Source organism: Primulina huaijiensis, chromosome 11 (assembly GCF_012295235.1).
Source record: "Primulina huaijiensis isolate GDHJ02 chromosome 11, ASM1229523v2, whole genome shotgun sequence".
Lineage (NCBI taxonomy): Eukaryota > Viridiplantae > Streptophyta > Magnoliopsida > Lamiales > Gesneriaceae > Primulina > Primulina huaijiensis.
The window spans coordinates 2,621,902-2,649,405 of NC_133316.1; the positions used below are offsets into that span (position 1 = coordinate 2,621,902).

Genomic DNA, 27,504 nt, shown 5'->3' on the forward strand with positions numbered 1-27,504 from the left:
CAGGGACTCCAGTCAAACTTTGTTCTTGAGCTGGAGTATAATCTTTGGATGCAAAAGCATCAAAATTTCCTTCAAATTCTTCGTTTGTAAAGAGGGACATCTGGTCATAAATCTGCAATTAACTCCAAAATTAGTGTACGAGCACTTTAATAGAAGGTTTTTGTAACATTATAAACAAGTGAGGATAAATATTTTTTCCTGCTAGTATATTAATTTCTTGGACTTCAGTATCATATATTAGCACTTCAACACATAATTTGTGCACTCGACACACGATAAAATGTAAGTGGTTATCTGAAGTTGAGTTTTTTTACATATCTAATCTTGTTAGTTACTAAGGATGTAGATACTCAAATACTACTGGCATATTCATATTCATGCTCGAGCATGAATTTTTTAGCAGCATTGAATCTCGAAATTTGAAATAATTTTGGTTTTAATTAGAGCTCGAATTCTACTGAGATTAGTTTGGTATGAACTTAATTTCTATCATGTAGAAGCTTGAATTATAGCTTGAGGTTGCAAGCTCGTTGAATTTAAACATTTTTATAAATGCACGCACACACAAAAAACAATTAGATTGAGGTAGATAATTTTGAATATAAATTGAATATCATTGTTGTTGATTTGAAAAGCTCACGAGCCATTTGAATTCCTTTGCTCCTCCAAGTAATGATGGTTAAGTCTCTTACTTAGTGAGGAACTGAGGATTGGTAAATATAAAAACAAAAAATCGAGAAACATGCTACAAACCTTGCAGAAACCATAATGAGAAGAAGTATCCATCAAATCTTCAACATGCCAACTGGGTAAAGTCTCCATTAAATAATCTGTTCTGCTACTGGTCGAAACTTGGCTCGCGGCTTTGCTTGACTCATTGTTATCTCCCCAAGGATTTGATGATGATTCTGAGCAGTTGGTCATCAAATTTGACTGGAAATTAGTTTTACATGCTATGGAATTCTTCATCTTTGTTTCTGATCCTGATTCGCTGGATGAGGCTTGCACATTAAATGAAGCAGCAGCTGCAGAAAGCTTAACCCCGGTAAGTAGAAATCTATTGTGCTTTTTTGTATGTTCATTGGCTTTGTGTATTGAACTATCACACTCTTTGCAAAGTAACGCTCTGTCTTCTTGACAGAAGAATAGTGCTCTCTTTTCCTGTGAAAACCAATCAAGAAAATTTGGGAAGATATTAACTTAACTAGCTTGTTTTATTTTCGGGATATTTACATTTTTGTCCCTAAAACTTGTCATTTCAGTATATTTTGTCGTCCATGTTTAATGGTTAGTAGATTTGGTCCCTCAACTTAAAAAAAAACTATATCTAGTCTTTTTTTGGGTACTCTCTATACACTCTTATCAAAAAATGTAGCACGCATCACACGTGCCACCGTCTTTTATTTTCCTTGAATTGAACCTTTGAGTTTGATTTTTCCTCTAATTTTACCTCAAAACCATGACTGACTGCTATTGCCCAAGAAGAAGAGATATTCTCCGAAACTATTTCCAATTTCCTACATAATAGCAAGCAAATTCAGGAGGAAATATATTTCTGATTTGGGAGAATATCCTCTCTTTCTCTGGCAAACTTTAAGTGTGGGTATGATTCTCAATGTAAAATTATGCTATCAGATTAGTTGTGTTTTCAAAAGTCAAAGAGACTGAAAATGTAATTTGCTAAGCATGCTAACCAAAACCAGTTAACGGAAAACATTATAGACTAACAATGTGATTATCATCTATTTTCTCAAGTGTAAAATTTTTGGATGAAATGATGGGACGCTATAAAGTATGAAACATGTGCACATTTGTTACCTGGCATATGTCACATAATGGTGAGTCTTGAAACTGAGGATGGAGAAGAGAGAACCTAGTGTGTTTTTCGGCTAGTTTATTGGCTCTGTGGACTCGAATATCGCAGTTTTGACACAGGGAAGCCTCATCCGCAGGGCAAAAAACAGAGGCTTCTTCTTTCCGGCAAATATAACATAGAATCTTCATTGTTTTCCACTGTGTCTGTTTTTGGTGTGGATAATATCTTGGGTACGTTGTGAATTTGTGATGTATTGTTAAGAGATATAAAGTGATGGTTGGTCGAACTTTTATGGGGGCATATGGGTTGGAAAAGCACAACTAAGAGATATTAAGATCAGTGGTAATTGAATATAAGAAAGAAAGTTCTTGAAAAAGCTCATGCAAATTGGGTATATCTCCCACTTGGGTGGTTGTAAGAGTGGACCAGTCCAGAAGATACAGTCAGCTTCTCTGTTAATAACTACGATTCCAACAAAATCTTGGGTGATACCATTTGTTAGGAGAGAATATAGAGTTTGCCACTTGAGTTAAATAAATAATTTGAGGCCCGACATGGCCGATTAGTCTAGGCGTTTACGTAAATATCAAGACTTTATTTTCGATCAAAATGTGAGATGGTGTTTTTAACCGCATGATCGACATTTGTAGGGTTAAAGATGAGCAAAGGAATCAGCTTCGATAGATAATTATACCCATATACGATCTTGTTATAGTTCTGTAGGGAAAAGATCAAGTTGGCTTATATAGAGTGTAGGGGAAACAGCTACATATTTGATATTTATGACAAAAGCCTTTCATTCTTAATGTTGGTTTGTTTGGCAGTGGAATGGGATGGGAGTATGGCTGTACAGGATTGGATGGTCTTTTATTTTGTTCATTTATTGAACCATACTTTGATTTTGCATTGGGTAATGTACATGCACACTATCCAATTTTGTTCCCTGTACATTTTATGTTTGGGACGCCCAAATATTTAACTTGGGTCGTGTCGGTGCATTATATTTATGAACAAAATTTGAAATTTAATTGATTCAATTAATTAATATATAAGAATTTTAATTTTAAAAAGTTATGCATGAAATTACTCTGTTATTAATCCAAATATGAGTTTTTTTTTTAAATATTATTGGAGAAATTGTGTTTGTACATAAAAATTGAGATGACGTGTCTGGTCAAATTTGTGAATAATCTTACTTTTACATTCAAGCGATGTGGATTCCGATTCGGTTGTTAGTTCTAACTATTTTGGTAAGCCATAAAGTGAAGAATATGTTGAAAATCGCGGAAGAAATCTATGAACAAAATCTGATCTAATTATGAATTGAAATGACATTTTACAACTAGAATTAGAAAAACTGAAGGGATATACCAAAACTAAAGAATTTACGATAATGAAACTAGAAAAGATGCGATATGAGATGAGCTAAAATGGCTAGAATTTGCAGAGAATGTGTACTGTAATTTTGAGTTAATTGTTGATGAAATTATTGAGAGTTTTTTAATGATCTTCCATCTGCTTTTGTTCATTCCTCCGGACGGTTTCATCCATCTTCCACTTTCTTTGGTCGTATATCATGGCTCAACTTCCTCAATCATGTGCGGACCAAGTCCTCAAACCACCTGATTCTTCTGAGTTAATGATTTTAACCTAGTGTGCCTCAAATATATTTGGGCTGGCAGGATTTGTTTGTCTAAAAAATAAAAATCTAACGAAATATAAAAGGGAATAGCAACATAAAAAAATTTAAAGAACATTTAGATGGCCTACATGTGGGTGAGAGATCAAGGGAGAAAGAAATTGTAGACGATGATATGAAAGGTGGAAAGAGGAGTTCTTAATTAAGAATTTATAATTTTGGAATTGATTTAACAATGTAAAAATCTATTACTTTATATGTATATGTGGTCCTAGATTTGTCAAATTGAGTCAAGCTTGTCGGGCCAGTCCGCTCCGCTATAAAAATTGAGCGGGTTAGGTTGATAAAATAGCAGATCGTTGGGTTGCGGGCCAAGACGGGATGTGTTTAAATGAGGTGGGCTGGCCCGCCAAATTAGGGTAGAATTTTATATTTTTAAGTTTTATATAAAAATTAGAATAAGTCTTCTGCGCCTCCATGACTCTCTTATCTTATTTCTTCTTTATTTTTCTCCTACGCCTCTCCTCTATTAGTCACTCTGGTAAATTCTGAATCTCTATGCTAATGTAGAATATCAAGATTGAATGAAATTTAATGAAAATTGACTTTATAGTATTTGCTTAATCTTTTCATGTTTGGTTTAAGCATTTTATCTTTTATGCATTTTGTTGTATGCTTTCTTAACTTCTTATTTCGATGTTTTTAAGTATTTTATGAAACTATTTGATTGAAATATATTTTTCTTCTATATTTACTGTGATATTGTGTAGCATTTTTTCTTAAAAAAATAAGCGGGTCGGCCCGTCTAACCTGCGGCCCAAGGTGGGTTGGGCAGGGTTGGCCATTTAAAGGCCCGTCAAAATGGCAGGCTGGCCCGCCCAACCTAATGACAGGTTGCGGTGGGTGGCGGGCTGGTCCGCCCTGCCAACCCGTTTTAACATGTCTATGTGGTCTCAGAATTTGTGTTTGTATTGTCGATCGAGTTTAAAATTAAAAGTCTATTTATTTTATATACAGAATGAGCCACAATTTGTATAAAAATATACCATAATGTTTGNAAAAAAAAAAAAAAAAAAAAAAAAAAAAAAAAAAAAAAAACACACAGACATCCTAATAAAAATCTTGAGGCCCTTTATGGGGCTGTTAAGGAAACATTACAATCAGAAGGAATTATATGTAAGTTGACATAGATTAGTCGTGACATTTCATTATTGCGTGATATTGCCATCTCTCTTCCTCAACCATCTCAATTATTTTGTGACAACATCAGCGCTCTTAGTATGTTCATAAATTCTATTTTTAACGCTAGAACTTAACACATTAAAATCGATTATCATTTTGTCCGGTAAAAAATTGCTATAGGGACTTTGATTACTCGATACATTGTTTTTTCGTCTCAACCAACTGACACATTCACGATGTTGATTACTCGATACATTGCTTTTTCGTCTCAACCAACTGACATATTCACGATGCCTCTGCCTAAGAACCTATTCAGTAACTTTTGCTACAAATTAGGTGTTTCATTACCTCCACAACCCACTCTGAGGGGGCATGTTAAGGAAACTTTAAAATCAGAAGGGATTAGGCACAAATTAACAGAGATTAGTCGTGACTAAAATTCTAGAAACATTGGTGGAAGAATTAACACTATCTATATAGTGTAGTATAATAAATATCTAATGATATTGAGATATGTCGATAATTATTTTAGATGGAGCATTGACAAATCAAAAAATAGGAAATTAAATAGTCCTCCATGAAGTTTGTATTAATTTCATATATGAAGAATTGACAATTACGACTTGCGTTGTTGATTTCTACATTAATTAAATTTCAACTATTTTCAAATCTATTTTTTCCCCACAATAAAACCAAATATATCCCTATTTATTTTTCGTTTCAAAAAACCTTTTTCACCCTTTTTTTTCAGCTTTTTTTTTTATTATTATCGTTAGACTAAAATGAAATTTGACAAATTATAGAGAGACTAAATTGATATTTGATCTGTTGAAATAATAAAAATAAAAATATATGTTGAAATTTAAAAAAAACAAAAAACAAAAGTGTAATATTAGTATCATATAAGGGCAACGTTGGAAAAAAAAATGGTGTCCTTTCTAGATGGTTACTATCATNTATATATATATATATATATATATATCTTATTGTAAATATCTTATAAAACAAAAAAATTGTTCAAAGTAGTATCAAATATTTGGAAAAATACAAATTAACAGGAATAATCATATACATTTTTCCAATATTATACAATTGCTGATGACAAAAATTTCTGTGAGACGATCTCAAGGGTCGTATTTTGTGAGACATATCTCTTATTTGAGTTTTCCATGAAAAAGTATTACTTTTTATGCTAAGAGTATTACTTTTTATTGTGAATATCGGTAGGGTTGACCCGTCTAACAGATAAAGATTCGTGAGACCGTCTCACAAGAGACCAACTCATTACTGATATGGCCATTTTGGTTTTTCGAACTTCACCAAATTATATCATCAATAAAGTTTAAACAATTACAAAAAATACCGAAAAATTGATTTCAACAAATTACAATGGTGTAATTGCAATTAAAGTACTGTAAGGGTGTATATTGAATTTCTGAGTCACTTTTCCATAACGGACCGTAACAGGCTGACAACTGGGGGAAACAGGGAAAACCGAGAAACCGCAAGAAGTTCCAGCCCGGAAGAATCGAAAAATGTTGAGTATTTTGAGGAAATCCATGGCCAGGAACAACGGAGGAGGATCCAGACCCACCCACCATTACGAGGCCGTCGAGGACCTCGCCGCCTGGGAGCTCGTCAGCCCTTCTCTCTCGGACGACGACGACCTCTACTCCTTCGACGGCGATGACATCATCAGCAGGGGCGACGAAGCAATCGGCGGCGAGATTGAGGAGGATCACAAGGAAGAGGAAGACTCGCGCGATGTCTCGCATCTGGATGACGTCATCTCCATGCAGTTGCTTTCGGTGTCACCCCAGCCCATGGTGTTTTTTCCTGTTGAAGACGTGATGAGTCTTCATGTGTATAATGATGATGGTGGTGGTGATGATGATGATGACGACGATGATGACGACGTGGATGATGAGTTGATTCCATGGAAACTGAAGGACAGATTCGGGAAGCAGAGGATAAGGAAGATGGGGAAGCGGGGTGGACCAAACGTCAGCAAATCGAAGAGGCTGCCGCATTACCACAACAGGCCTGGATGTTTGTATGGAAAGCATGGCCTTGGTGTGCAGCACTACTACATCTAATTGGGGGAAATCTGTATGTTAGCTTGGGATTAGTGGTTATTCTTATTTGATGTTGCTACTGCTTAATCTGTTCCCTCTATCGGTTGTTGATGTGCTTATGGTATGTGAATATAAAATATGGATATTTGACAATCTAATTCAGTGAAGATTTCTAATTCAGATATCTTTGACTTTTAAAGATATGTTGTTAAGCAGTTAATTTCATCATTCATATGATTGGATTCAAATATGGATACATTTTCACAGAGTTTTGTTCAGTGATCTTGGTCCATCAAGTTGTTTGCTGTTTTGTTTGGTTTGTTGTGTGGATATATGAATGGAGATATCTGGTTCTTGATGTGAATAATATTTGGATCTTTACATGCCTTGGTCTTGATGTTGATTGTGCTAAGATCTCACACAAGTTCCTACTTCTTCCTGATACACTTTGAGAATTGATTTCTCTAGGGGTAGATAATGTTATGTGTCACCGTAACCGCGCGGTGATTTTTGAATCACTAATAAATTTGTGAAAATTTTGCATCTAAATGGTTAATTTTTTGGATTTGGTATCTCCACTGATTTTTTGGCTGATACTTTTGGGGATTTAATGTCGAATAAGTTGGCAGCTAGTGCACAAGTTATATTTATTGATTGGCTTGGTAAAATGTTGTGCATATCAATGGCTTTTTGGATAGATTGAAACGCCTTGGAATGTCTGCTGATGTTTGATGATTAGTGAAATTTGTATTTTGATCATACCTTAGGTGGTATATTGATGCTTTGGCTGTCATAGAATCAATTTTTAGGTTGTACACATTCATTTTCTAGCTAAACATAGACACAAGCCATCTTTAGATTTTCATTCAGCTTATTATACATAGATTCAAAATGTGGAAATATGGGAGAGGAATACTTTCTAGTTTCTTCTACTTCATATCGGAGTCACGCATAATATGATACATAGACGATGTAAGTTACTTTTGGAGTACTTCTTTGGACTTAGCATAGGTCATAGATCAATTCAGCAATGTATATGTGCTATAAATTGTTTGGACTAAATTATTATGACCTGAGTTTATAATATCAAGGCAGCTGGCATTAAAAGTAATCGTATGCTCGTAACATGGTGGAATTCAGTTGGAAACTGAAATCCAGCCAAGGGATTTATCCAGAGTCCAATATTATCGCTGGGTACAAATTTTAAAGCGCGCGATGCAACCTCCTTCAAGATCAAAGCTTGCAACTGAAAAAGAACGGTCAAATCGCCAATTTCCTCCTTTAAAATTGAATCAGAATCTCCATTAGCCAAATTCCGTTCCACTGATCGATGAAGAATAGTATTTGAGAACGAACCTTAATCGCAATGGCCGATCCAACGGTCAACAGAAACTGGCCGGAAGTTAATGATCGGAGATCCGAAAACAATGAAAAGAGTAAAGAAAATAACTGTTTGGATCCAGAATTGTTCAGTTGTTTGCTTCAACCATCTCCGCCTGACTCTGATCCCAATTACATCGGAATTCGCCGCTTATTCCTCAATCAAAAGGCTAAATCCAGTGTTTTCAGCCGCAAGGTATGCTTCTAATTAGGGGGTGTCAATTCGGGTGGGTCGGGTCGAGCAATAGTACTATTAAAAAATTGCTCAACTCGAATCCAACCCGAAAACTCTCAACCCGAATCAACCCGATCAACCCGTATAACCCGATTTTGAATTGTTTTTAATTTTTTAAAGAAAATTAAATAAAATTAAAAAAAATAATATTTTAATTTAAACACATAATAACAAAATATCCCTCATATATATGATTTAAATTTGAAGTCTAATTGTAAAAAATAAAGTATATTTACTAAATCAAATAAACAATTGTTTAAAAATAAAAAATATTCAAAATAAATATTAAATTATGAAAATTTATGATATAAAATATACAAAAATATTTTTTCAGTAATACAATATATAAAAATGTATGCAATATTTATTAATTATATATTTTTTTAAAAAAATAAAATTTTCGGGTCAACCCAACCTGATCGTTTTTTTCGGGTCATCTATCGGGTCCAACCCGATCTGACCCGAACCCGAAAACCCCAAACCCAAACCTGATTTTTTTCGGGTTAAACCGTGTCGGGTTGGTGGGTCGTGTCTGATTTTGACACCTCTACTTCTAATCTAGATTTTTCGTTGCGTGTCTCTCTAAATACGTATAAAATGCAAACAAATAATGTATCTATTTGGAAATTAGATGTTTTCATTGGATTTCCTAAAAGATTGTCTGTTGGCCAAAATGCGTTTCAATTTTCGCAAATTACAGCATAGATTGCAATATTTAGCATATAGTTTCAGTTAGATTAGGAGTTTAAATTTGGACGTGGTTGTGTCTGATCCTTTTGAGTGTGATAGGTAAAACTACATCTTGAAAACATGCATACTGATTAGTTAGTTAAGATTCATGTTGAATCAAGTGTATGCTGGAATTGATCCTCTAGGAGGCTAATAATTCCAGGGTATTCCTGATGCTTGAGGCTTCCTACTTGCTGCGTATCCAACTTGATACTCTTAAACAGGCGGTGTGAAAGCTCTCCTCGCTTTCGGAACTTAATTATCTTTGTCATTTTTTGATGGAACCAAGCGATATTGTAATCTAGAATTCTAATCGCCATATCAGACCTTACACTATTGCTCGGTGGCCGGTGCGTAATCTATTTTCCGAAATTATTTCATTGAAATAACAATTAGAATAATCAAATGTTCATATTTTATTTACAAATTTTTGTTTGTTTCTTTGTCCATATAAAAATTTAATTTTGCGAGTGAATTCTTCACACCATAAGTAAATGCTGTAGTTGGTTGTTGTAGAACTGGAGATGTAATGGAAAAGGTTACGTCGCCTACCGTAATTTTATTAATAGGCCAAGAAATTGGGACAGTGTGCAGACACCAAGTCAAACGAGCACTCCAGGAGATAGGTATGTACGCACTAACTTTTCACCAAATGAGTTTTTAACCCGTGTTTGCTCACCATTGTAAATACCATGCAATGTCAGTAATTTTGTGTTTTTTGTAGCTAAACGTTGCTTGTAAGTTTATGAGCATGCTTCATCCTCATAAATGGTTATTGTTTAAGCTTTTCTTCCATATGACTCTTACATCAGGTTAATTTACTGGTTGATGCATCAGCGGACGATGGATATCATCTCCTCCGCCTCGCTCCCATTTGTTTGATGTGAGCAGCTGGAGTATTAGCAGGGCATGGGACATTCATCTATTGAGTCATTTCAGTCTGTCCTATGAGTATCTTTTGCACCAAAATTTTTAATAGAATCAGTGATAGATTATCGGCACGCACCATGCTTCAGACGTTAGTAATGAGGCTTGGAGCCAAGTATTAGACTAAAAAAAGGAGAAGTTAACTTAGTTGCTTATCAATATCCTCATTTTTTTGTTCTATGTTATCCTATATCAGTTTTACCGTCCATAAATTTCCAGGATCTTCGAAGTTCTAGTCAAGCATTGAGTCACAGCACAAGTTTTAGTTCTAATACAAGTGATATAGAGCGCCCCAGAAAAAAGGGTGAACCCGCGTATTCATTTGTAGGGATGCACTGCATATTTGACCAATGCAAGGCCATGGGTAATAATTCTAAGAGAGCAAAAATTCTATTTTTTTCTAGTGCTTATTTTCATTGTTGAAATGTCTTTAAGAACATATTTTAAACTTCACAGTTACGGTCATAAAGTTCGGGCATATGAGTTCTGATCTGCTTGCTTATGGAGCATCAGATGGAAGCTTGACTGTATGCACTGTCTTGACACCACCATCAGTTCTGAAGCAGTTAACAGGACATACAAAAGATGTCACAGGTTGGATTAACTGGTACTGACTATATAAACTTGTTACACTTCTATGTTTCTTTTTACTTCTGTGTTTGTCGTAAATATTTCAGGAGCTTCTATAAAAATCACTTGCATTAGATTTTACAATTTTAAGATAGAGGAAAGAAAATACGAAAATCATAGTGTGCAATTAAATGTATTGGGCTAGGATACACGGATATCGGTCCTATTATCTTGCTTCAACTATATAGAGAAATGTGGCTGATTTATTTATTTAACTATAAATTAAATGAAAACTTGTAGTTTGAGTTGGCCGGGGCTAGGTAAATTGTCTTGATACTTTTATCAGTGCACCTATGGTAGGCTGATTCTTGCTGCTGTGTTAAGTTATTTACTTATGATATTCTATCAACATTTGTGCTTTAAGTTTGCCAAGTGTTCTCGCATTATTTGGATCTAAAGTGTATTCCTTGTTCAGATTTTGATTTCTCAGCAAACAATCAGTATATTGCTTCTTCCTCAATTGATAAAACGGTACGAGTATGGGACACATCAAAAGGGCTTTGCATGAGGGTGATTTATGGAATTTCTTCACAACTTTGTATTCGCTTTCATCCTGTAAGTACATGATAACATTCTATTCCAACGATTTCACTACTGGTAGATTCAAAATATCTAACAATTATTACTATTAACTTGCGCAGGTGAACAATAATTTCCTCTCTGTTGGCAACTCAAATAAAGAGATCATGGTAATGCTTTGTGTCTGTTTACTAAATATGTTTTTTCTGGTCTGTTTAAAATTTCACATCCATGGTTGCAAAATTTTGGAGAAAGACTAGCCCTTACGATGTTGGGAGTAAAGTAGCACTTTTTGTTGCATTTTACTTCCACAGTATAATTCTATTCTGTGTTACCAGATTCTCGCATTCTAGGTGTTCAACTTTAGCGCTGGCAGAATGATCAATAAATCAAATTTCGACAGTGACGTTACCGCTATGGATCATGACCACATGGGTCAACTTATCTCCTGTGGCGATGCTCTGGTACACCATCAGCTACATTGATTTTATACTGCAAATAACCTTATTTTAATCTTCTTTTCTAAGACCACCCCCTCTTCAACTGACTCTACAGGGATGTGTTGACACAGTTAGAATGAATTCGCATACTGGTGTTCTATCCCGGTCTCACCGCTATCGAAGCAGTGGCAAACAAAAGTCTCCGGTCGCTACGGTTCAGTACCGAACCTTTTCCTTGCTCGCAAATGGTCCAGTGTTACTGACTTTTTCTCAAGGTGGAAGTTTATCTTTCTTCAGGTTAAATATATTTTTCCAGATTTCACAATGTAATTTTAGAATCTCGTTTTTGCTTGAACACTTTTTTGTTTCTGCAGTGTGTCTTTGGAGATACAAGGATATTTGACCCTCCGCTGCGCGCTGAAATTGTCTGCCCGTTTGCATAGTATTCGTGCCTCTTTCTGTCCTTTGCTTTCCCTCGAAAAAGGAGAATATATAGCCTATAGGTACAAATGCATACATCCATACCCTCGGTTTTACATTATCTTGTATTCCAACTGAAAGTATGTCTAATGGCTTATACTGACTTGTTTGCCAAATGTCTTGTGTTGACGGATGTTGACACAATATCTCCTATTGGCTACTGTCTAGTATGGTACGTGTAGGAAAGATAGTGTTCTAAATATCGTCCTAGGCAGCCTCCTAGACGGTGCCTAGGCGCTAGGCATCGGCCGACCGCACCGAAAAGATGCTAGTCGGCCAGCCTAGGCGGCCTTAGTGTGGTAGATTGGGGAAGGAGATGCTAACGATTGGAACCAGTGGTTCTCATCTGGGGTTAGAAAATACAGGCGCTAAGCGTTGGTCTGATGCCCGATTGGCGCCTAGCGAATATTAAAACCTTGAGGAAAGATATTGTTAATCGGTAGCAGATGATGTAGTACTTAGTGTAAGTGAATATTAGTGCTGAATCATTATTGTTGAGAAATTTTCATATTTGAATGATCTTAACCTTTCTGATTCCTGAGATTGATCTGCACACCATTGTAGTTGCTGGAAGTGAGGATACTAATGTCTACTTCTACGATTTAACTCGACCAAGGCACGCGTGTGTTAACAAATTACAGGTTTTTTTTACCTTATTCTAGATTTTACTGTTTTCATACCCACATACATATATTGATGATCAATTAAAAATTTCAGGGTCATGGTTTCCCAGCTATAGGCGTTGCTTGGAATAATGGGGAGAATTTGTTAGCTTCTTCTGATTTTGGCGGCACTTTGATTGTTTGGAAGAGAGCTAAGACAGGTTAAAAGAAAGTTATCCATTCTTTTTCTTTTGTACTCTTTTACCACCCAAAGAAAATGACCCTATCGCTTCAATATTCGTTAATATTCATGCAGCAGTAAATCTCCTACCACTATAGTAGGACTAGAAAGTAGAATATAAAGTAAAAGAAAAGGTTTCAAATGAAGACTACGGATAACGAATTACTACGCTGGAATATTAAAATTTAACCCAAATAAGGATGGCAAAATTAGTTTGTATATTTTCTGTTTCTCAGTGAAACATACTTTTCTTTTTGTTTCTGGAATTTTAGTGATCAACGTTGGTAACAGTTTTGCATATGAGCTGGCGGCAATCGCCATATTGGATCTGCCATCAGCCATCTGTTTACTTGCATTTTCACGTCTTCAGTTTTATTTCATGAACGGTATTTTGACTTAAGCAAAAACTTGTGTGAGACGATCTCACGGGTCATATTTGGTGAGACGGATCTCTTATTTTGGTCATCCATGAAAAATTTTACTTTTTATTATAAGAGTATTACTTTTTATTGTGAATATCGGTAGGGTTGACCCGTATAAAGATTCGTGAGACCGTCTCACAAGAGACCTTAGCATTGCCTTATCGGAAGCTGTCGACTGTGCTGGGGTTTGGAGTGTTGGATTGGATAGTAAAAACTTAGCAGTAACCTACAGATTAAAGAACACTAGAGCCTGACCTACGTAATCATCTCGGCTAAATCTTTGAACAAATTAATACTAAAGATTATGCGTGCTGCTAAGCAAATTATGGTAGGGTGGGCATGTTCAGAAACTGAATCAAAATCATAAAACCAAATCAAATCTCATGATTTGGTTCGGTTTTCAGACGACAAATCTTAAAAATTGGATCGGTTCAAATCTTGAATAAAAATAAATCAAACCAAACTTATTCGATTACATCAACATAAAAAATCATGTAATAAATTTTGTTAATTTAGTGTGATTTTTTTGAATATATGTATTTTATGTTTGATTCTTAGTTTGTATTATACATTAGAGAGTTTTGTAACAATACAATTACATTGCAATTTATTTATTGTAGATTTTAGTTCAAATAAACATGAATACAACCCTAAAAACCTACTTTTTTACAAGTCAGCAAAATTGTGCAACCTGCTTAGTATTTTAATATATGATTTTTATTTATAATCATTATACTCACAATCAAATAAAATATTTACTCAATTTTTGTCATAAATTAATTACTAGTTTTTATTAAATTACAATATTTTATGAACTAATTCACTAAGAAACTTAAAACTAGTTATCAAACCTAATCAAACTGAAATTCATGATTTCGTAATAAAAGTTTCATGTTTTGGTTTGGTTTGAAATTTTGGACAACTGACAAAATATAATTTTTATCTAAAATTGAACCAAATCATAATTGGACACCGCTGATTACTAACATTGTACTCATTCGTAGTTTTGTCGGTTAGGACACTCCGTACTCACCCGGGAGTCTTGCCAGCTGAAAGAAATTTGATTTACACATCAGTGGCTCACGCAGAAGCCAACGGTGCCTTCGAGATCCCATTCTTTAGATTTCACATCCAATCTAATTACTTGAAATGTTGATTTTGACACTTGAAATAGCTCGATCACTTTATCAAAATACGTTGGTCCACCTCAGAATTATGCTAATTGATTTCTCAGTCATAAATCCACATTCTGAAAATTTGTTCTATGTAACCATAAACAAGAATTTACGTAGATAAAACAACAGGGATGAGAGATCAATAATAACAGCCGATATAAAATTCGATACTGGCAAATCCTAAGAACGGATTCAAATCCTAAATTCTGAAACTTAAACATGAACTTGAAAAAGAACCCCAAATATCCATAAATATACACGCGCTGCTCATTGGCTGTATAAATAACTAATACATAGAAACAACAGATCACAAAGCATACTACACAACACAGACCCCTTCATCTATGACTTCATTGGAGTTGAAAGATGGATTAAGAAGAGAAATAGGACCATGGGGTGGGGGGATAGTATCTACATAACATAATTACACACAACCACACACCCACAAATGGGAACAGAGTTTAACCGTCTTTCTAACAAGATAGACACATTGCCATCACTTGCTTGGTGTTTGTTTGCATCCTATGGGAACATACATATTAATATCTTCTCACCTCCGGCGGCGTTTTGTATCCACCTGAAAAACCCAAATTAACTCATATTTGAAAATGCAGAAAACCCAAACACAATAATTAGGTAAGATTCAAGGATCTAAGCATGTTGAGAAGATGTCTGTCCGGGAATGAGTAATACAAATAGGTTTTATCGACTTCAAAGAGCAAAATATTTCACTATTTTACGCCTACAGAATCCAAATGATCTTGCAATTAAAAAAAATAAAAAATAAAAAATAAAAAATAAATGATCTTGCAATTAAGATGGATTGCATTTTAACTTGAAATCATCCCAAACTGTATTTTACTGGCAAGACGAGGTAGTGTCTATAACTTCCACTCCAGATAAACCTCATCTTGTTCACTCTAGGCTGTACCCTCAAGTTTAATTATTCATAACTGCCGAGATCAATCAAGACTGGATTTTGAAAACAAGAATTACAAGGGGATCAAAGATTGCAGCAGTGATTGAATTACCTTTGCATCAGCATGTCTGGTAGAAACATGAGAGTTATGTAATTTCTTCTGATCCTCGGACGAACAATTATGACAGAAAAAGTGGTCAAGCCTTTTGGCTTCCTCAGGCGTCATGTCTATACAAATTGGATGGAACCTGAACAAGATCACGGATGCTTATTTCACTGCCATGTATGAAACAATCAAATGATAGATCCTCTCAATTTAGGCACTAAATTCGAAACAAATTTTGGCTCCCATGGCATAAGTTTTTACTTTTTATTGTTACAGTCCAATGCAATAAATATCTAATGTTATGACCAAATTCTTTCCCCACACAAATATGTTAATAATTTGCGTTCACCATTCCAGTCGGCAACAAAGATAGCTCTAATAAACAGGGTTGTAGCATGGTCTTAAAGGTAAAAAAATATGCATTTCCACTTCAGCCAATTTCTAATTTAACACCTCACGTCTGAGACAATGAATATTCGAGTCTTCTTATGGGGAAAAAACAGTTAATCTTAGAAGAAACACTATGTTAATCCATTACCTAACAGGATCCCAAGAATTGCTTAGGAGCTTCACAAGATATATTATCTACCTCTATGATCCCACATATATTCTGAAAATTTTTAAAAACAGCTTTTCGTCCCATGCAGTTCGATACCCAAATTCAGAAGTCATACACAGGAATCCCAATATTTAGCAGCGAGCAACAGAGAATTATATTTGTACTTGATTGGGCACACCCTGTTTCCACATATTATGAGGGATGGATTTTCCTTGTGGATGAGGATGCACGTGAATGTATTAACTGGTGGAAACAACAATGCAATCTGTTAAGAGCTTTCAAGTTACATCCCCACCATAAAGTAGCTCTATTTATATTTTACTCACGTTAAAAACCGTCGATTCCTAATGGAGATGCCAAGGATTTATTTGCGTAGGTCATATGTTTAAAACTGTCAATCATACTTATTCTTTCGTTTTTTTCCTTACATTATGAATGGGATGTGACAACAAATTTGTTTGTGAATTAGGAAAGGCACGCTTCTTAGGAACTAACAGGAGTTACTGTCGCTCAACCACAATTTATTAAAAAGCTGAGAGTAAAATGATGAAACAACTTTGAAATGAACAAACTAGATAGACATCAAACGCTCATAGGAAAAGTAACGGCGTGACCAAAATGGATAATCAAAAAGTGCGATGCCAACCAAAAAATTTAATGTCCAAGAGAGTCAATCAGAAAGTGAACTCTTAAAAAAAGAGACAAAAGCTGAATAACTGGAAATAAAGTAATCGAGAGCTTCATCTAAACAGGTATAAGACAGAGTCTTACTCTATGAAGTTAGAGAGCAGTCAACTAATTTTTCATGCCTAAACTAAGATTGGGGAAAAACATTACTGCGCCTTCTAATCGGCTCTCGGAATATCAGATAGTCACTTCACAAAGCACAAAGAGAGTACACATACATAGCTCATAGCTGGAGTGAAACGAATTCCTTCGCCTTTAGGTGCGGCAAGTCACCCCCATGCTCCCGTGGTACAGGCACTTTCTATTAGTACAACCTACTTATCTCATTTTGGAAACATTTAGTTTCCATATAATTTCCTATTCTACACATGTTGTCTGTATATACAAGACACACGTACATGCACGTCTCACTTTGGAAACATTTAAAAACGAACACAACTTGCCATATAGCTATGGAGATGACATAACCCGTCAAACATATTCCAGACGGAGAGGAACCAGCATAGCAGAACAATATACCAGTTTTACAAGAACTGGTGCATTTTGAAAATAGCGTAACATTACAGAAATGCATACAATAAAGTTTTTATCTCAACACAATATAACTGAAGCTAAAACAAGTAGAATGTGACACTAAAAGCTTAAGGAAGATCCACATAAATAATATTGTTGTATCATGACTCTCTCCACTGCATGAAGCATGTCAGCATATTATAATACAAGTGTGTGCCAAATAACCAACATCAACTGATTCTGAGGAGTATGTGAACTCACCAATCACTGCACTCTTCACACTGAACCATGAGATCGTCAGGATTGTAAGGCATCTCACATTTACAGTAGCTGCATCCATTTAATGAGATGGGAAATGAAATAAAATAATGCAAAAACCTGAGCCATGGATCGATAACTAAAACTAACATACTAGAAACCAAAAATGCTACCTTATTTAGTGCACAGAGGAAAATAAATATTGCAGTCCAGTATTCCCCGAAATCAAAGTTTTTACTCACAGTACAATTGAACTTAGCAACACAAAGCCATAACTTTGGACAAATGTAAAGATTGGAGGTGCTGAACCATCCTAATTGCTCCCCTGAAGTATATTTTCGGTTGCTCAATTCATGATTAAAATCAACGAGTCAACTATATAAATTTATCTCTTCCCAGTTATCACTCCTGTTTCTTTTTTCACACCAGATAATCGTTTAAAGCAGCCAAAAGAAGAAACTTTCTGACCTATTAAGAATCTTTATTATAAGGTGATGACTACAGCATGGATTTAGAATCGAGCCAAAAGAATTATAGATTCTCAACAAAAACGATTTTTTTTTATAAATTAAAGCAGGTGTTATTCAAAATATCTAAAACTTCCCCTAGCGTAGATTAGGTGATGACATAAATTTTAAAAACATTAACTTAAGTGTTCCAATATCAATTCTAAGAAACCAATACTATCGTTCGATTCACATACAGTCCAAATTTACATAAAATTCACCAGGAGCCCCTTAATTTCAACAGTTTAACTCAGGCAAAACAAGATGTATTCTAAGAATAAACCTACACTGCAACTCTGTCGGGATTAAAGGCACCGGTAGAAGAATTGTACTCGAATCGGCAGAAGAAGTCATCATTCCCAACGGCATCAAGCTTAGTGTAGCTCTTGAAGTTGTGCACCGTGCACTTCCCCTCAACAGTATCGACGCTCTGATAATCAAAGTGATCAGACAAGAACACCTCTTTTAAGCTGTGGAATTGTCGCCGGCCTCCGATAGACTCCTCCGGCCGGTAATACCATCTCACATAGATCCTCACATTCGCGCCGCGGCTGTCCGCCTCGATCCTCTCCACACGCGCGACGTACGACGGCTTTGATGTGTCCGAAGGTCTCATTAGAACACAGTCGCCAGCTGGACAAACAAACAAATAACCGTACAAGTAAGTAACACCAAATTCGGCATCACACACGAAGGTAGAAAAACAACAGAGCTAACGACTTGCGATTCGCGAAAAAATTGAACCGATCAATTCAAGAACAGCTCCAATTTGAAATTGAACGAAGCAGACAGATAAGCAGCTCAGCTAAGACCAAATTCAGATGATAAACAGAGGAATATCAGAAAACTAACGGCGAATAGTTTTCCCGATGTGCTTGACGGTGATGGAATCGAGAGTATGGCGCACAGATTTGGGTTTAGTCATGTCCGATGCGGCGGAGAAGTAGCGGAGGGGAGAGTGTACATGTAAAGAAGATTGCCGAGGCAGAATGATAGAACGACGCTTTTAATTTTATTTTCCTTTAATTTTAATAATACTGGAGATATGTTTTTAATGCTTCGTACATTAGATTTAATTGAACGGTCACGATTGATTTTTGGGATTTTTGGAAATTGAAAGAAGATTAGAGGTCAATTTGGGACAAAAATGTACGGATGCAAGATTTAATTACCGACTTGGTAAATCTTCAAACTAATATCAATAGTTTGTAAATCACGTTAGTCAAGTAAATCACTTTAGAGATATCTTATGCTCATTCGAGAAAATGTCAATAAAAACAGTTGAACTCCTGACAATTCATCAAATACTTATATGCTCCTAACAACTTGGATAAGAAGTAATTGCCTCATTTAATGACGTCCAATTATATCAAACGTGGTTAGTTGTATTATATAATCCGCAAAACATGGTAAAATGCTCACATAATTAAAAAAAAAGATTCAACATAATGTGGAACCACTAATTATAATATTACTTGTAACGAGAGAAAAAGAAACAAGTTTCATAGACATTAAAATAATTATACTTTAAAAATTTCAGGCACGTAGCATACAGTGGTGATACACACACCAAAACAGAGAGGTGTGCTTATGGAACACATCAAACCATATTTTATGAACAAGTGATTTAACGGCCATTGAGTGCAGCAAATTGGGCAAACATAGCAGTTCTAGAATGTTCATCTATGACTTGAACTTCAGCAGAGCTTTTTCCAGCCTCCGGTGTAGAATTTGACCTGTTATCTGAGGCAGAAACAGCAGGAGGAGTAGGCATAACGATAGGAGGAGAAGCTGGGGTCGAAAAAGACCCGTTTTCTTCGCCATTTTTACCATGTGACCAGTTCTCTTGCAGCTGCAAAGCGGACTCCAAATTCCACAGAACATCCCCCATAGTCGGCCTATCGACCCCGTATTCCGCCAAGCATTTCTCGGCAGCTTCAGCAAGTTTGTACATCGACTCGAGATTGATATGACCGACCAATGTTGGATCGATGATCTTCTCTAATAGCCCTTTTCTCTTCCACTGCATCGCCCACTCTGCTAAGTTCACTTGCTCTCTGGGTAAGGAAGGGTCGATAGCGGGACGTGTGCACAACGCCTCCAAGAGGACAACGCCAAATGAGTACACATCTGATTTATCCGTAAGCTGCTGCTTTCGGAAGTACTCGGGGTCCAAGTACCCGAAACTACCCTTCACTGCCGTGCTTACGTGTGTTTGCTCCGTGTTTACATCCTTGGACAGCCCGAAATCAGCCATCTTGGCGATGAAGTTGTCGTCTAACAAAATATTGGTAGTTTTCACATCGCGGTGAATGATCCCTTGTGCGGCACCGGTGTGAAGGTAATGTAGTCCCCTAGCTGCCCCAATACAGATTTCGAGTCTCTGTTTCCACGATATAGGGGGCAAGTTCTTACCGTACAGGTGGTCTCTGAATGGTCCATTCGACATGAACTCGTACACGAGAATCATCTCTGAGTTTTCGTCGCAATAACCAATCAATGAGACCAGATGACGATGCCTTAGTTTCGAAAGCATCTGAATCTCAGTCTGGAACTCGTTGAGCCCTTGCTCCGATTGCGGGTTGCCTCGTTTCACCGCGACTTTCGTGCCATCGTCGATCACTCCAAGATAAACATTCCCGAATCCTCCAACGCCTATAATCGCACTGGGATCCCAATTCTTGGTGGCTTCTTGCAACTCATAAAAAGAAAAGTACCTGCCTAAACCAGTAGTAGATGAAAAGAACTGGCTTTTTCGAGACCCTAATGAAGTCTTACTACTCGACATAAAGCTTGTATCCCCTGCATGAACTGGTAACAACCAAGAAGAGAAACTGTTCCTTTTCTGCCAATCTTGAGGTCTTTTTTGCCATTTCACAGCCATTGAACCCAATCCAACGAACGCACCAAACATCATAGCAAATCCAACGGCTGCTACTGTTCCTTTAACTTGGTTATTACCATCTGCCTTTTCCCCATTGACACCAAATTCTCCATCAAGACTTCCAACAGAATTGTTCATCTTCAAGATCTCTAGGCCATTGAGAAGCGCGTTTTTGGTACCGGCATTTTCGCCCATTGGTCCGACTTGAACTGTCAATGGGTCCAAACCCGTGACCATGGATGAGTTTAGGACAAAATCAGCATAATAGGCTGCTGTTAATCCGCCTGCTTCCGTGGATAAATCGAGCCCGGTGATGCTCGGCTTACCATTGATATATACATTAAAGTATAGGTCATTAGGAGATTTGCTCACTATGTCTGCAAAGTGTAGTCGAACGAGATATTGGAACGAAGTATCAATCTTCATTTTCCATGTGATGTTGAAATTGGGAACCTGGATATGGAATTTTTGTTAGCTAACAAGTTAGGTACGTCCGTACGTAGAATAGCATGAATAATGCTAAAGATAAAATAAAAAATCGTACAATAATTATATTGTGAGATTTTGTATTGAATTTATCATGAAATTTTGATATATACAATTTTTATATTAAATTTTTCGCGTTGTAAAAACTTATTTGTATGTGTAACATTACTCCATAAATATTGATGTAAGAAAACTAATCCAATGTTTTGTACCAGTTTCTAAAATTTATTCTTCATTCCAAAAATAAAACTAGCTAGCTATAGATACNTATCCGATTCAACTTTTCTACACCTGCCAAAAATTCCTTATTATTTTATAATATTTAATCAAATATATTTAATTTTACTAAAATATATCAGATTTATTATCATCCACACATATATCAATTTAATCTTGTTTTATAATATTTGTTAAATAAATTTTATTGATTCAAATATAATATATGGATTTTACCATAATCTGACATATGATGTTGAAATTATATTTTAATAAATTAGCATAAAGTTTTTTAAAGAATATTCATTTGGCAATTTGCTTACGTTTGCAATATTTTAAATTTTTGGTTCGAAATATTTTCCCTACTATTCGAAGAGCAAAATCAGTTCTTGTAAGAAAATCAGCTTCACTCACCTGAACATTGGCGTCGGCCATCTGGGTAGCGGTGGCGTAAACCACCGGCGGCGCAATCAGCGGTGACTCACCCTCAGGGTACGTTATCACGCTCGGATCCACAGATACGTCGCTCCCGACGACTTTCGGCTCTAGGTACGGCTCATCCGAGTCCCATGCTCTTCCTAACGTGTCGTTTTGAGCCGTGATCGCGGGGCCGCCGACATTGAGCCGATACACCGTCTGATATGCGTTTTTCATCAGCCCCGAGTAATCGCCCTTGGGAGATACAGCGGTGGCAACATCTCCGATCAAAATGTCCGGCGCTGAAACGAACTCGATAGCGTTTATGTAAGCCAAGCCGCCTTGAGAAGGCTCGAAGGTTAGAGAGAAACGCTCCGTGGTTACATTGACGAGGTATTCTCTGAATTCCCACGTTCGATTTTCGGGAAGCTGGAATTCGTGGACCAGTACGAGGTTGTTGCTGGTTTTTACTTTGAATTTTGCGTTTTGCAGGTCCTTTTCGTTGTTTGGGACGGGGGCGAAATGGAGTCGGACCCAATGCCAGCCGGGTCGGGCGACATGGAAAGTGTATGTGGCTTCGGTCTCGAAGACTTTGGCGGAGAGGTAAATCGGAGAGGGGGCGGTGGGGAAAGCTGTGGCCGGGGCGGAGACTTTGAGATCGAGGCCGTTGTTGGATAAGTAGTTGCTGGTTTCTAAATCGCTGACGAAAACTCGTTTTCCGGGAAGGGTTGTGGCGGCGGAGCTGCCGCAGTCTAGGAGGTAATTGTCCGGTGGGGTGAACGAGTCTGATTTCGCAGGGGCGTTGATTCTTGTGGCGTGGGTTGAGACCACAGCGTTTGACACGAATGTTGAAAGAACCAGGAGGATTGCCACGGCGGAATACAGTGGCGGGTGGCGGAGATCAGCGATACACCGCCGTGGATATGCGTTTTCCATATCTGCAGCTGCCCTCCTGGGAGGATGAAATTTTGGAAGGATGACTATGGAAGAAATCAGGAGAAAGTTATCGGCATTGTGTTGATTCTGAACCCTTTTTATTTTTTTAATTAACTTTTTAATGTTTTTTTCAGGAAATTAATGTTCAATTCGAAATCGTTTTGTGATATCCAATGTTGTCGGATGATTCTGGGGTGGAGGGAGAAGAAGGCTTAGTTTGAGCTTTTGGTGCCTATTCTTGGTTAGCAGATATTGGAAGGTTAGAGGGAGGGCTTCAACTTAAATAACTATTTGTTCAACATATGTTATACTTATTATCTTTGGTATTTTTTCTTTTACCATGGATCAAATGTCAATCTGTATATCATAAACATATATGTCAATTTTCATAAAAACGTGAAAGATTCATATATTCTAATGATATTAAAATAGTCAGAAAAATTCTCGCAATATATAAAAACTAACCCATCGTCAATTCATTTTCCTCCTATCGTTACATGTATTCCCATGTTAAAAAATTGAACTATGTTTAAAAAATATATAAAAAATGGAACCAACTACATTATTTATCATATAGATTATTAGATAGATCATTATAGATTAACTCGTAAAAATATATGAATCTACATTTTTTTTTTATCAATATGAACTTTGTTCAAATATTAATTGAAATGTTGACATGACATTTAACAAATAAACAATATTTTGTGTCACGACAACTATATATGACATCATGTAAAAATCCGTGTGATATAATAATAAAAACACACAAAACCGTTTGAATACTTACATGATCAAAATACAAATATATCGACTTACGTAATCAATAGCATCACACATATTCATGACAATTTATCGAATGTTTATTTCTAATTCAACTTAGGTTCTTCTCGTCAGTATTTGGGTCTGGGTCGATTTATCCAATTTTTAATTGGGCCTTCTAATGGGCTTTCTAATTTAGGCCCAAATTCTAAAAACCAAGCATCTGAAAATAGCACCTTACTTGCGCACCAAGCTGAATCATCTTCAGGAGAAGAAGTTTGTGTCCTAAAAAAAGGTGGAAAGAAGAGAGCGGCAATGGCAAGCGAGAGCGACGACGGAGGCAGCCGGGAATCGGTGATAGCGGATTACCGGAAGAAGCTTCTTCATCATAAAGAACTCGAAGGCCGCGTTCGATCCGGTTTCGCTCTCTTAAAACTTAATTTGCTGCGTTTTTTTTAGTAATTTAACATCATTTCGTTTGGGTAGAGCTGATTTTTTTATTGATTTATTTAGTATTTTGCTATTCTGAAATTTAAGAGGTGCTTGTTTGATATTTGTTTATTTATTTTTTATTTAAGAGAGTGTTCCTGCAATCTAATGCTGCGGTGTTAGGGTTTATTTTCAATGACATGAAGTGTAAAACATTCAGTAAGCTGTAGGTTTTTTTCCTTTTGATGCGGCTGAGCTAGATTGAGGGTTCTCACTCATTAGTCATGAAACTTAAATATAATTGGGTCTGGTCTGTAATCGTAGTTCATTTATGTAATCTCTACCTCCATTGAGATTTTCTTACTAGTGTGGCCCACCACTTCATCGGCTTTCCAGGAGCAAGTTTTGTGATTACTAGATCAAAATGTCATATTCACTCAGCAAAAAATTTATTTTAGTTTTTTCGTTGATTTTAATTGTTGGTTGGGACGTGTGAGTTTGGCTTTGGGTGGGAGGGGTGTTTCTCCCATCTGTATGTATCCGGTGCTTCATGCAGTTGGAGTTTCATAGATCTCAATTTATGAGAGAAGTACTTCTTCACTTATGATAGATCAGATGTTGGACTAGCTTATCTGCGAGTTTTGGCCGTGTTTTATAAAGTTTCTGTTTGTATTAAAGATTGTTTTAGAAAAACAATTACTAAATGACCATTGTCATTTCTGTAGTACGGGAGAATTTGAGGTCTACAAAGAAGGAATATGCTAAAACAGAAGATGATTTGAAGTCACTCCAGAGTGTCGGGCAGATCATAGGCGAAGTTCTAAGGCCTTTGGACAATGAACGCTGTATGGGATCTCTCTCTTTTATCTAATTTTTTGGAAACGATTGCTGCTTTCAAATTTTATTCTCATAGCACAATTCCATTCTATCTTCTTGATGTTTTTCACCCATTTGTTGGTGCTGTGACGACTGAATTCTTTGTTAACGATTGCGAATGGTTCTTATTTCACAGTTTGCTCTGGAATTTAACCGATTCTTTTTATTATCAGGATTGTTTGGCCTTTTTTTGTTATTTTCTTATTTGGACTACTCATAGACATTGTTTGTTATCTGTTCAGTGATAGTGAAAGCCAGCAGCGGACCAAGGTATGTGGTGGGCTGCCGCAATAAGGTTGATAAAGAGAAACTTACAGCAGGCACGAGGGTTGTTCTTGATATGACCACGCTCACAATCATGCGAGCGCTTCCTTGTGAGGTACATGGACGTGCTCTATGCAAGTGCTTGTTTTTGGCTGGCTGCAGGCTATGTTTCAGGTTGATTAGTCAACTCGACTTTGTGTGGCTCAGGTTGATCCGGTTGTATATAACATGCTTCATGAAGATCCTGGAAATGTGAGTTATTCTGCTGTGGGTGGTCTTTCAGATCAAATCCGAGAACTAAGAGAATCTATAGAATTACCTTTAATGAACCCTGAACTATTTCTGAGGGTTGGCATTAAACCTCCCAAGGTAACTATCTGTTGACTGTTGTGACGCTGTGGATGACTTTCATGTTTATTTGGATTTTGAGTTCGTCAATCACATGGATAATTTTAGGGTGTACTTCTATATGGACCTCCTGTAACTGGAAAGACATTGTTGGCCAGAGCAATTGCTAGCAACATAGATGCCAATTTCTTAAAGGTGAGAACATAGTGTTATGTCATACTTTGCTTTATCTTCAACCTTTTGTTATCTTGGAAATTTGGAATCACAAAGTTGTACTTTTTCAGGTTGTATCAAGTGCAATAATTGACAAGTATATTGGTGAGAGCGCAAGATTGATTAGGGAAATGTTTGGTTATGCCCGTGATCATCAGGTGAAGATTTGATACAGTTCCAACTTTTGGCTTTTTTTAGGAGTTTATTAACCAAATTTGATCCTCCGCGTAAAAGATGATCACTTCATATGTAGCCATGCATAATTTTTATGAATGAGATTGACGCCATTGGTGGGCGTCGATTCAGTGAAGGAACAAGTGCGGACCGTGAGATTCAAAGGACGCTTATGGAATTGCTGAATCAGCTTGATGGGTTTGATCAGCTTGGAAAGGTTTAGTTTGATATTGACCCTAGAAGCAAGTTCATTTGGTGTCATTTCATTGCTACTTGAGAAAACCAAAGGGAACCGTTGACATTCTTGAATGACATGTGCAGGTTAAAATGATAATGGCGACCAACAGACCTGATGTTCTGGACCCTGCACTTCTTCGTCCTGGCCGATTGGATAGGAAATTGAAATACCATTGCCCAATGAGCAGTCGAGAATGGAAATTCTTAAGATCCATGCTGCTGGGATAGCAGCAAAACATGGAGAAATAGATTATGAGGCTGTTGTGAAACTTGCTGAGGTGAGCTAAGGATGTGCTGATAAATTTTTTTCTGAAAGTTATTAACATTAGCCATATTATTAACCTGTTGCTCCAGGGTTTCAATGGAGCCGATCTTCATAACATTTGCACTGAAGCTGGGATGTCAGCAATTCGCGCAGAGCGTGATTATGTCATCCATGAAGATTTCATAAAGGTAAAAACATCTGAATTTGAAATGTAAAATTAAATTTGATGCAATTATATAGCCTTCATGTTTTCCAAAAATCTCTCATGCAAATGAAACTCTTCATTTCTATACCTATTTAAACTTTTGGTGATGCCTTTTTGGCTTTTCCTAAAATATCTTATCCTCCCATTTTTTATTAGTTTACTATGCTTCTATTTTTCAGGCGGTGAGGAAACTGAATGAAGCTAAGAAGCTTGAATCAAGTGCGCACTATAACACCGATTTTGGTAAAGAGTAGGAGCCTTGACCAAGATTTTCCGTCGAGGGCGACTCTTTAAGTGGTATCATCGCCCTGGCTGGCTGTGGTCTATGCCCCAACCGGTTTGCAGAATATATCTTTCACTGAAATGACTTGCAACCGGATACTTGCTCTTTAAAATGAATGGTTTCCTGGATCTACGCACGGGCCATCAAGTTCATCCGAAGAGCATCTTTATTCTTTCATAATTACAAGGAATTGTTTTAAGCAACCAAAATACTTTTGGAAGGCACTGTTGGATGATTTCATCTTGACAACTATTCTGTGCTGAGAAACCCTATTGGTCAGAGAATCACCAAGTAACTAATATTTTCTAATTACATAGTAAACAAGTTTGATTTTGGTGGATATGGTGCAGATGCAATCGTTGCTGATAGGGAAAACAATTTCGTATGTTTCATCGGGGCAAAAATTGCTTAGATTCCCCAGACACGTGATCGTATGCAGCGGAAAAACAAAAATTCGATCTTCTCGGAT

At 36.6% G+C, this 27,504-nt stretch overlaps 4 protein-coding genes and 1 pseudogene across 4 annotated transcripts; 2 read left to right on the plus strand and 3 right to left on the minus strand.

Annotated features, from left to right (window-relative positions):
- Positions 1–635: 635 nt before the first annotated feature.
- On the minus strand, positions 636–2,930 carry LOC140987599 (B-box zinc finger protein 21-like). The gene is made up of 2 exons (XM_073456170.1): positions 1,819–2,930; positions 636–1,161 (listed from the first exon to the last, which is right to left on the minus strand). The coding sequence occupies exons 1-2, from the start codon at positions 2,002–2,004 to the stop codon at positions 637–639; spliced, it is 711 nt and encodes a 236-aa protein (XP_073312271.1). The 5' UTR covers positions 2,005–2,930; the 3' UTR covers position 636.
- A 4,912-nt stretch (positions 2,931–7,842) lies between these two features.
- Positions 7,843–13,295, plus strand: LOC140987751 (uncharacterized). Its single transcript, XM_073456404.1, has 13 exons — positions 7,843–8,288; positions 9,573–9,682; positions 9,894–9,963; positions 10,203–10,347; positions 10,440–10,577; positions 11,029–11,168; positions 11,255–11,302; positions 11,486–11,596; positions 11,688–11,869; positions 11,947–12,060; positions 12,609–12,693; positions 12,770–12,875; positions 13,168–13,295. The coding sequence occupies exons 1-13, from the start codon at positions 8,079–8,081 to the stop codon at positions 13,293–13,295; spliced, it is 1,587 nt and encodes a 528-aa protein (XP_073312505.1). The 5' UTR covers positions 7,843–8,078.
- Positions 13,296–14,717: 1,422 nt separating this feature from the next.
- LOC140988066 (chromatin remodeling protein SHL) lies at positions 14,718–19,071 on the minus strand. The gene is made up of 5 exons (XM_073456957.1): positions 18,893–19,071; positions 18,328–18,673; positions 17,538–17,606; positions 15,524–15,659; positions 14,718–15,069 (listed from the first exon to the last, which is right to left on the minus strand). The coding sequence occupies exons 1-5, from the start codon at positions 18,963–18,965 to the stop codon at positions 15,043–15,045; spliced, it is 651 nt and encodes a 216-aa protein (XP_073313058.1). The 5' UTR covers positions 18,966–19,071; the 3' UTR covers positions 14,718–15,042.
- Positions 19,072–19,523: 452 nt separating this feature from the next.
- LOC140988709 (probable receptor-like protein kinase At2g21480) lies at positions 19,524–22,979 on the minus strand. Its single transcript, XM_073457760.1, has 2 exons — positions 22,041–22,979; positions 19,524–21,377 (listed from the first exon to the last, which is right to left on the minus strand). Exons 1-2 carry the CDS (start codon positions 22,977–22,979, stop codon positions 19,668–19,670), a joined length of 2,649 nt encoding a protein of 882 aa, XP_073313861.1. The 3' UTR covers positions 19,524–19,667.
- A 131-nt stretch (positions 22,980–23,110) lies between these two features.
- LOC140988711 (26S proteasome regulatory subunit S10B homolog B-like) lies at positions 23,111–27,494 on the plus strand (annotated as a pseudogene).
- The last annotated feature ends 10 nt before the right edge of the window (positions 27,495–27,504 follow it).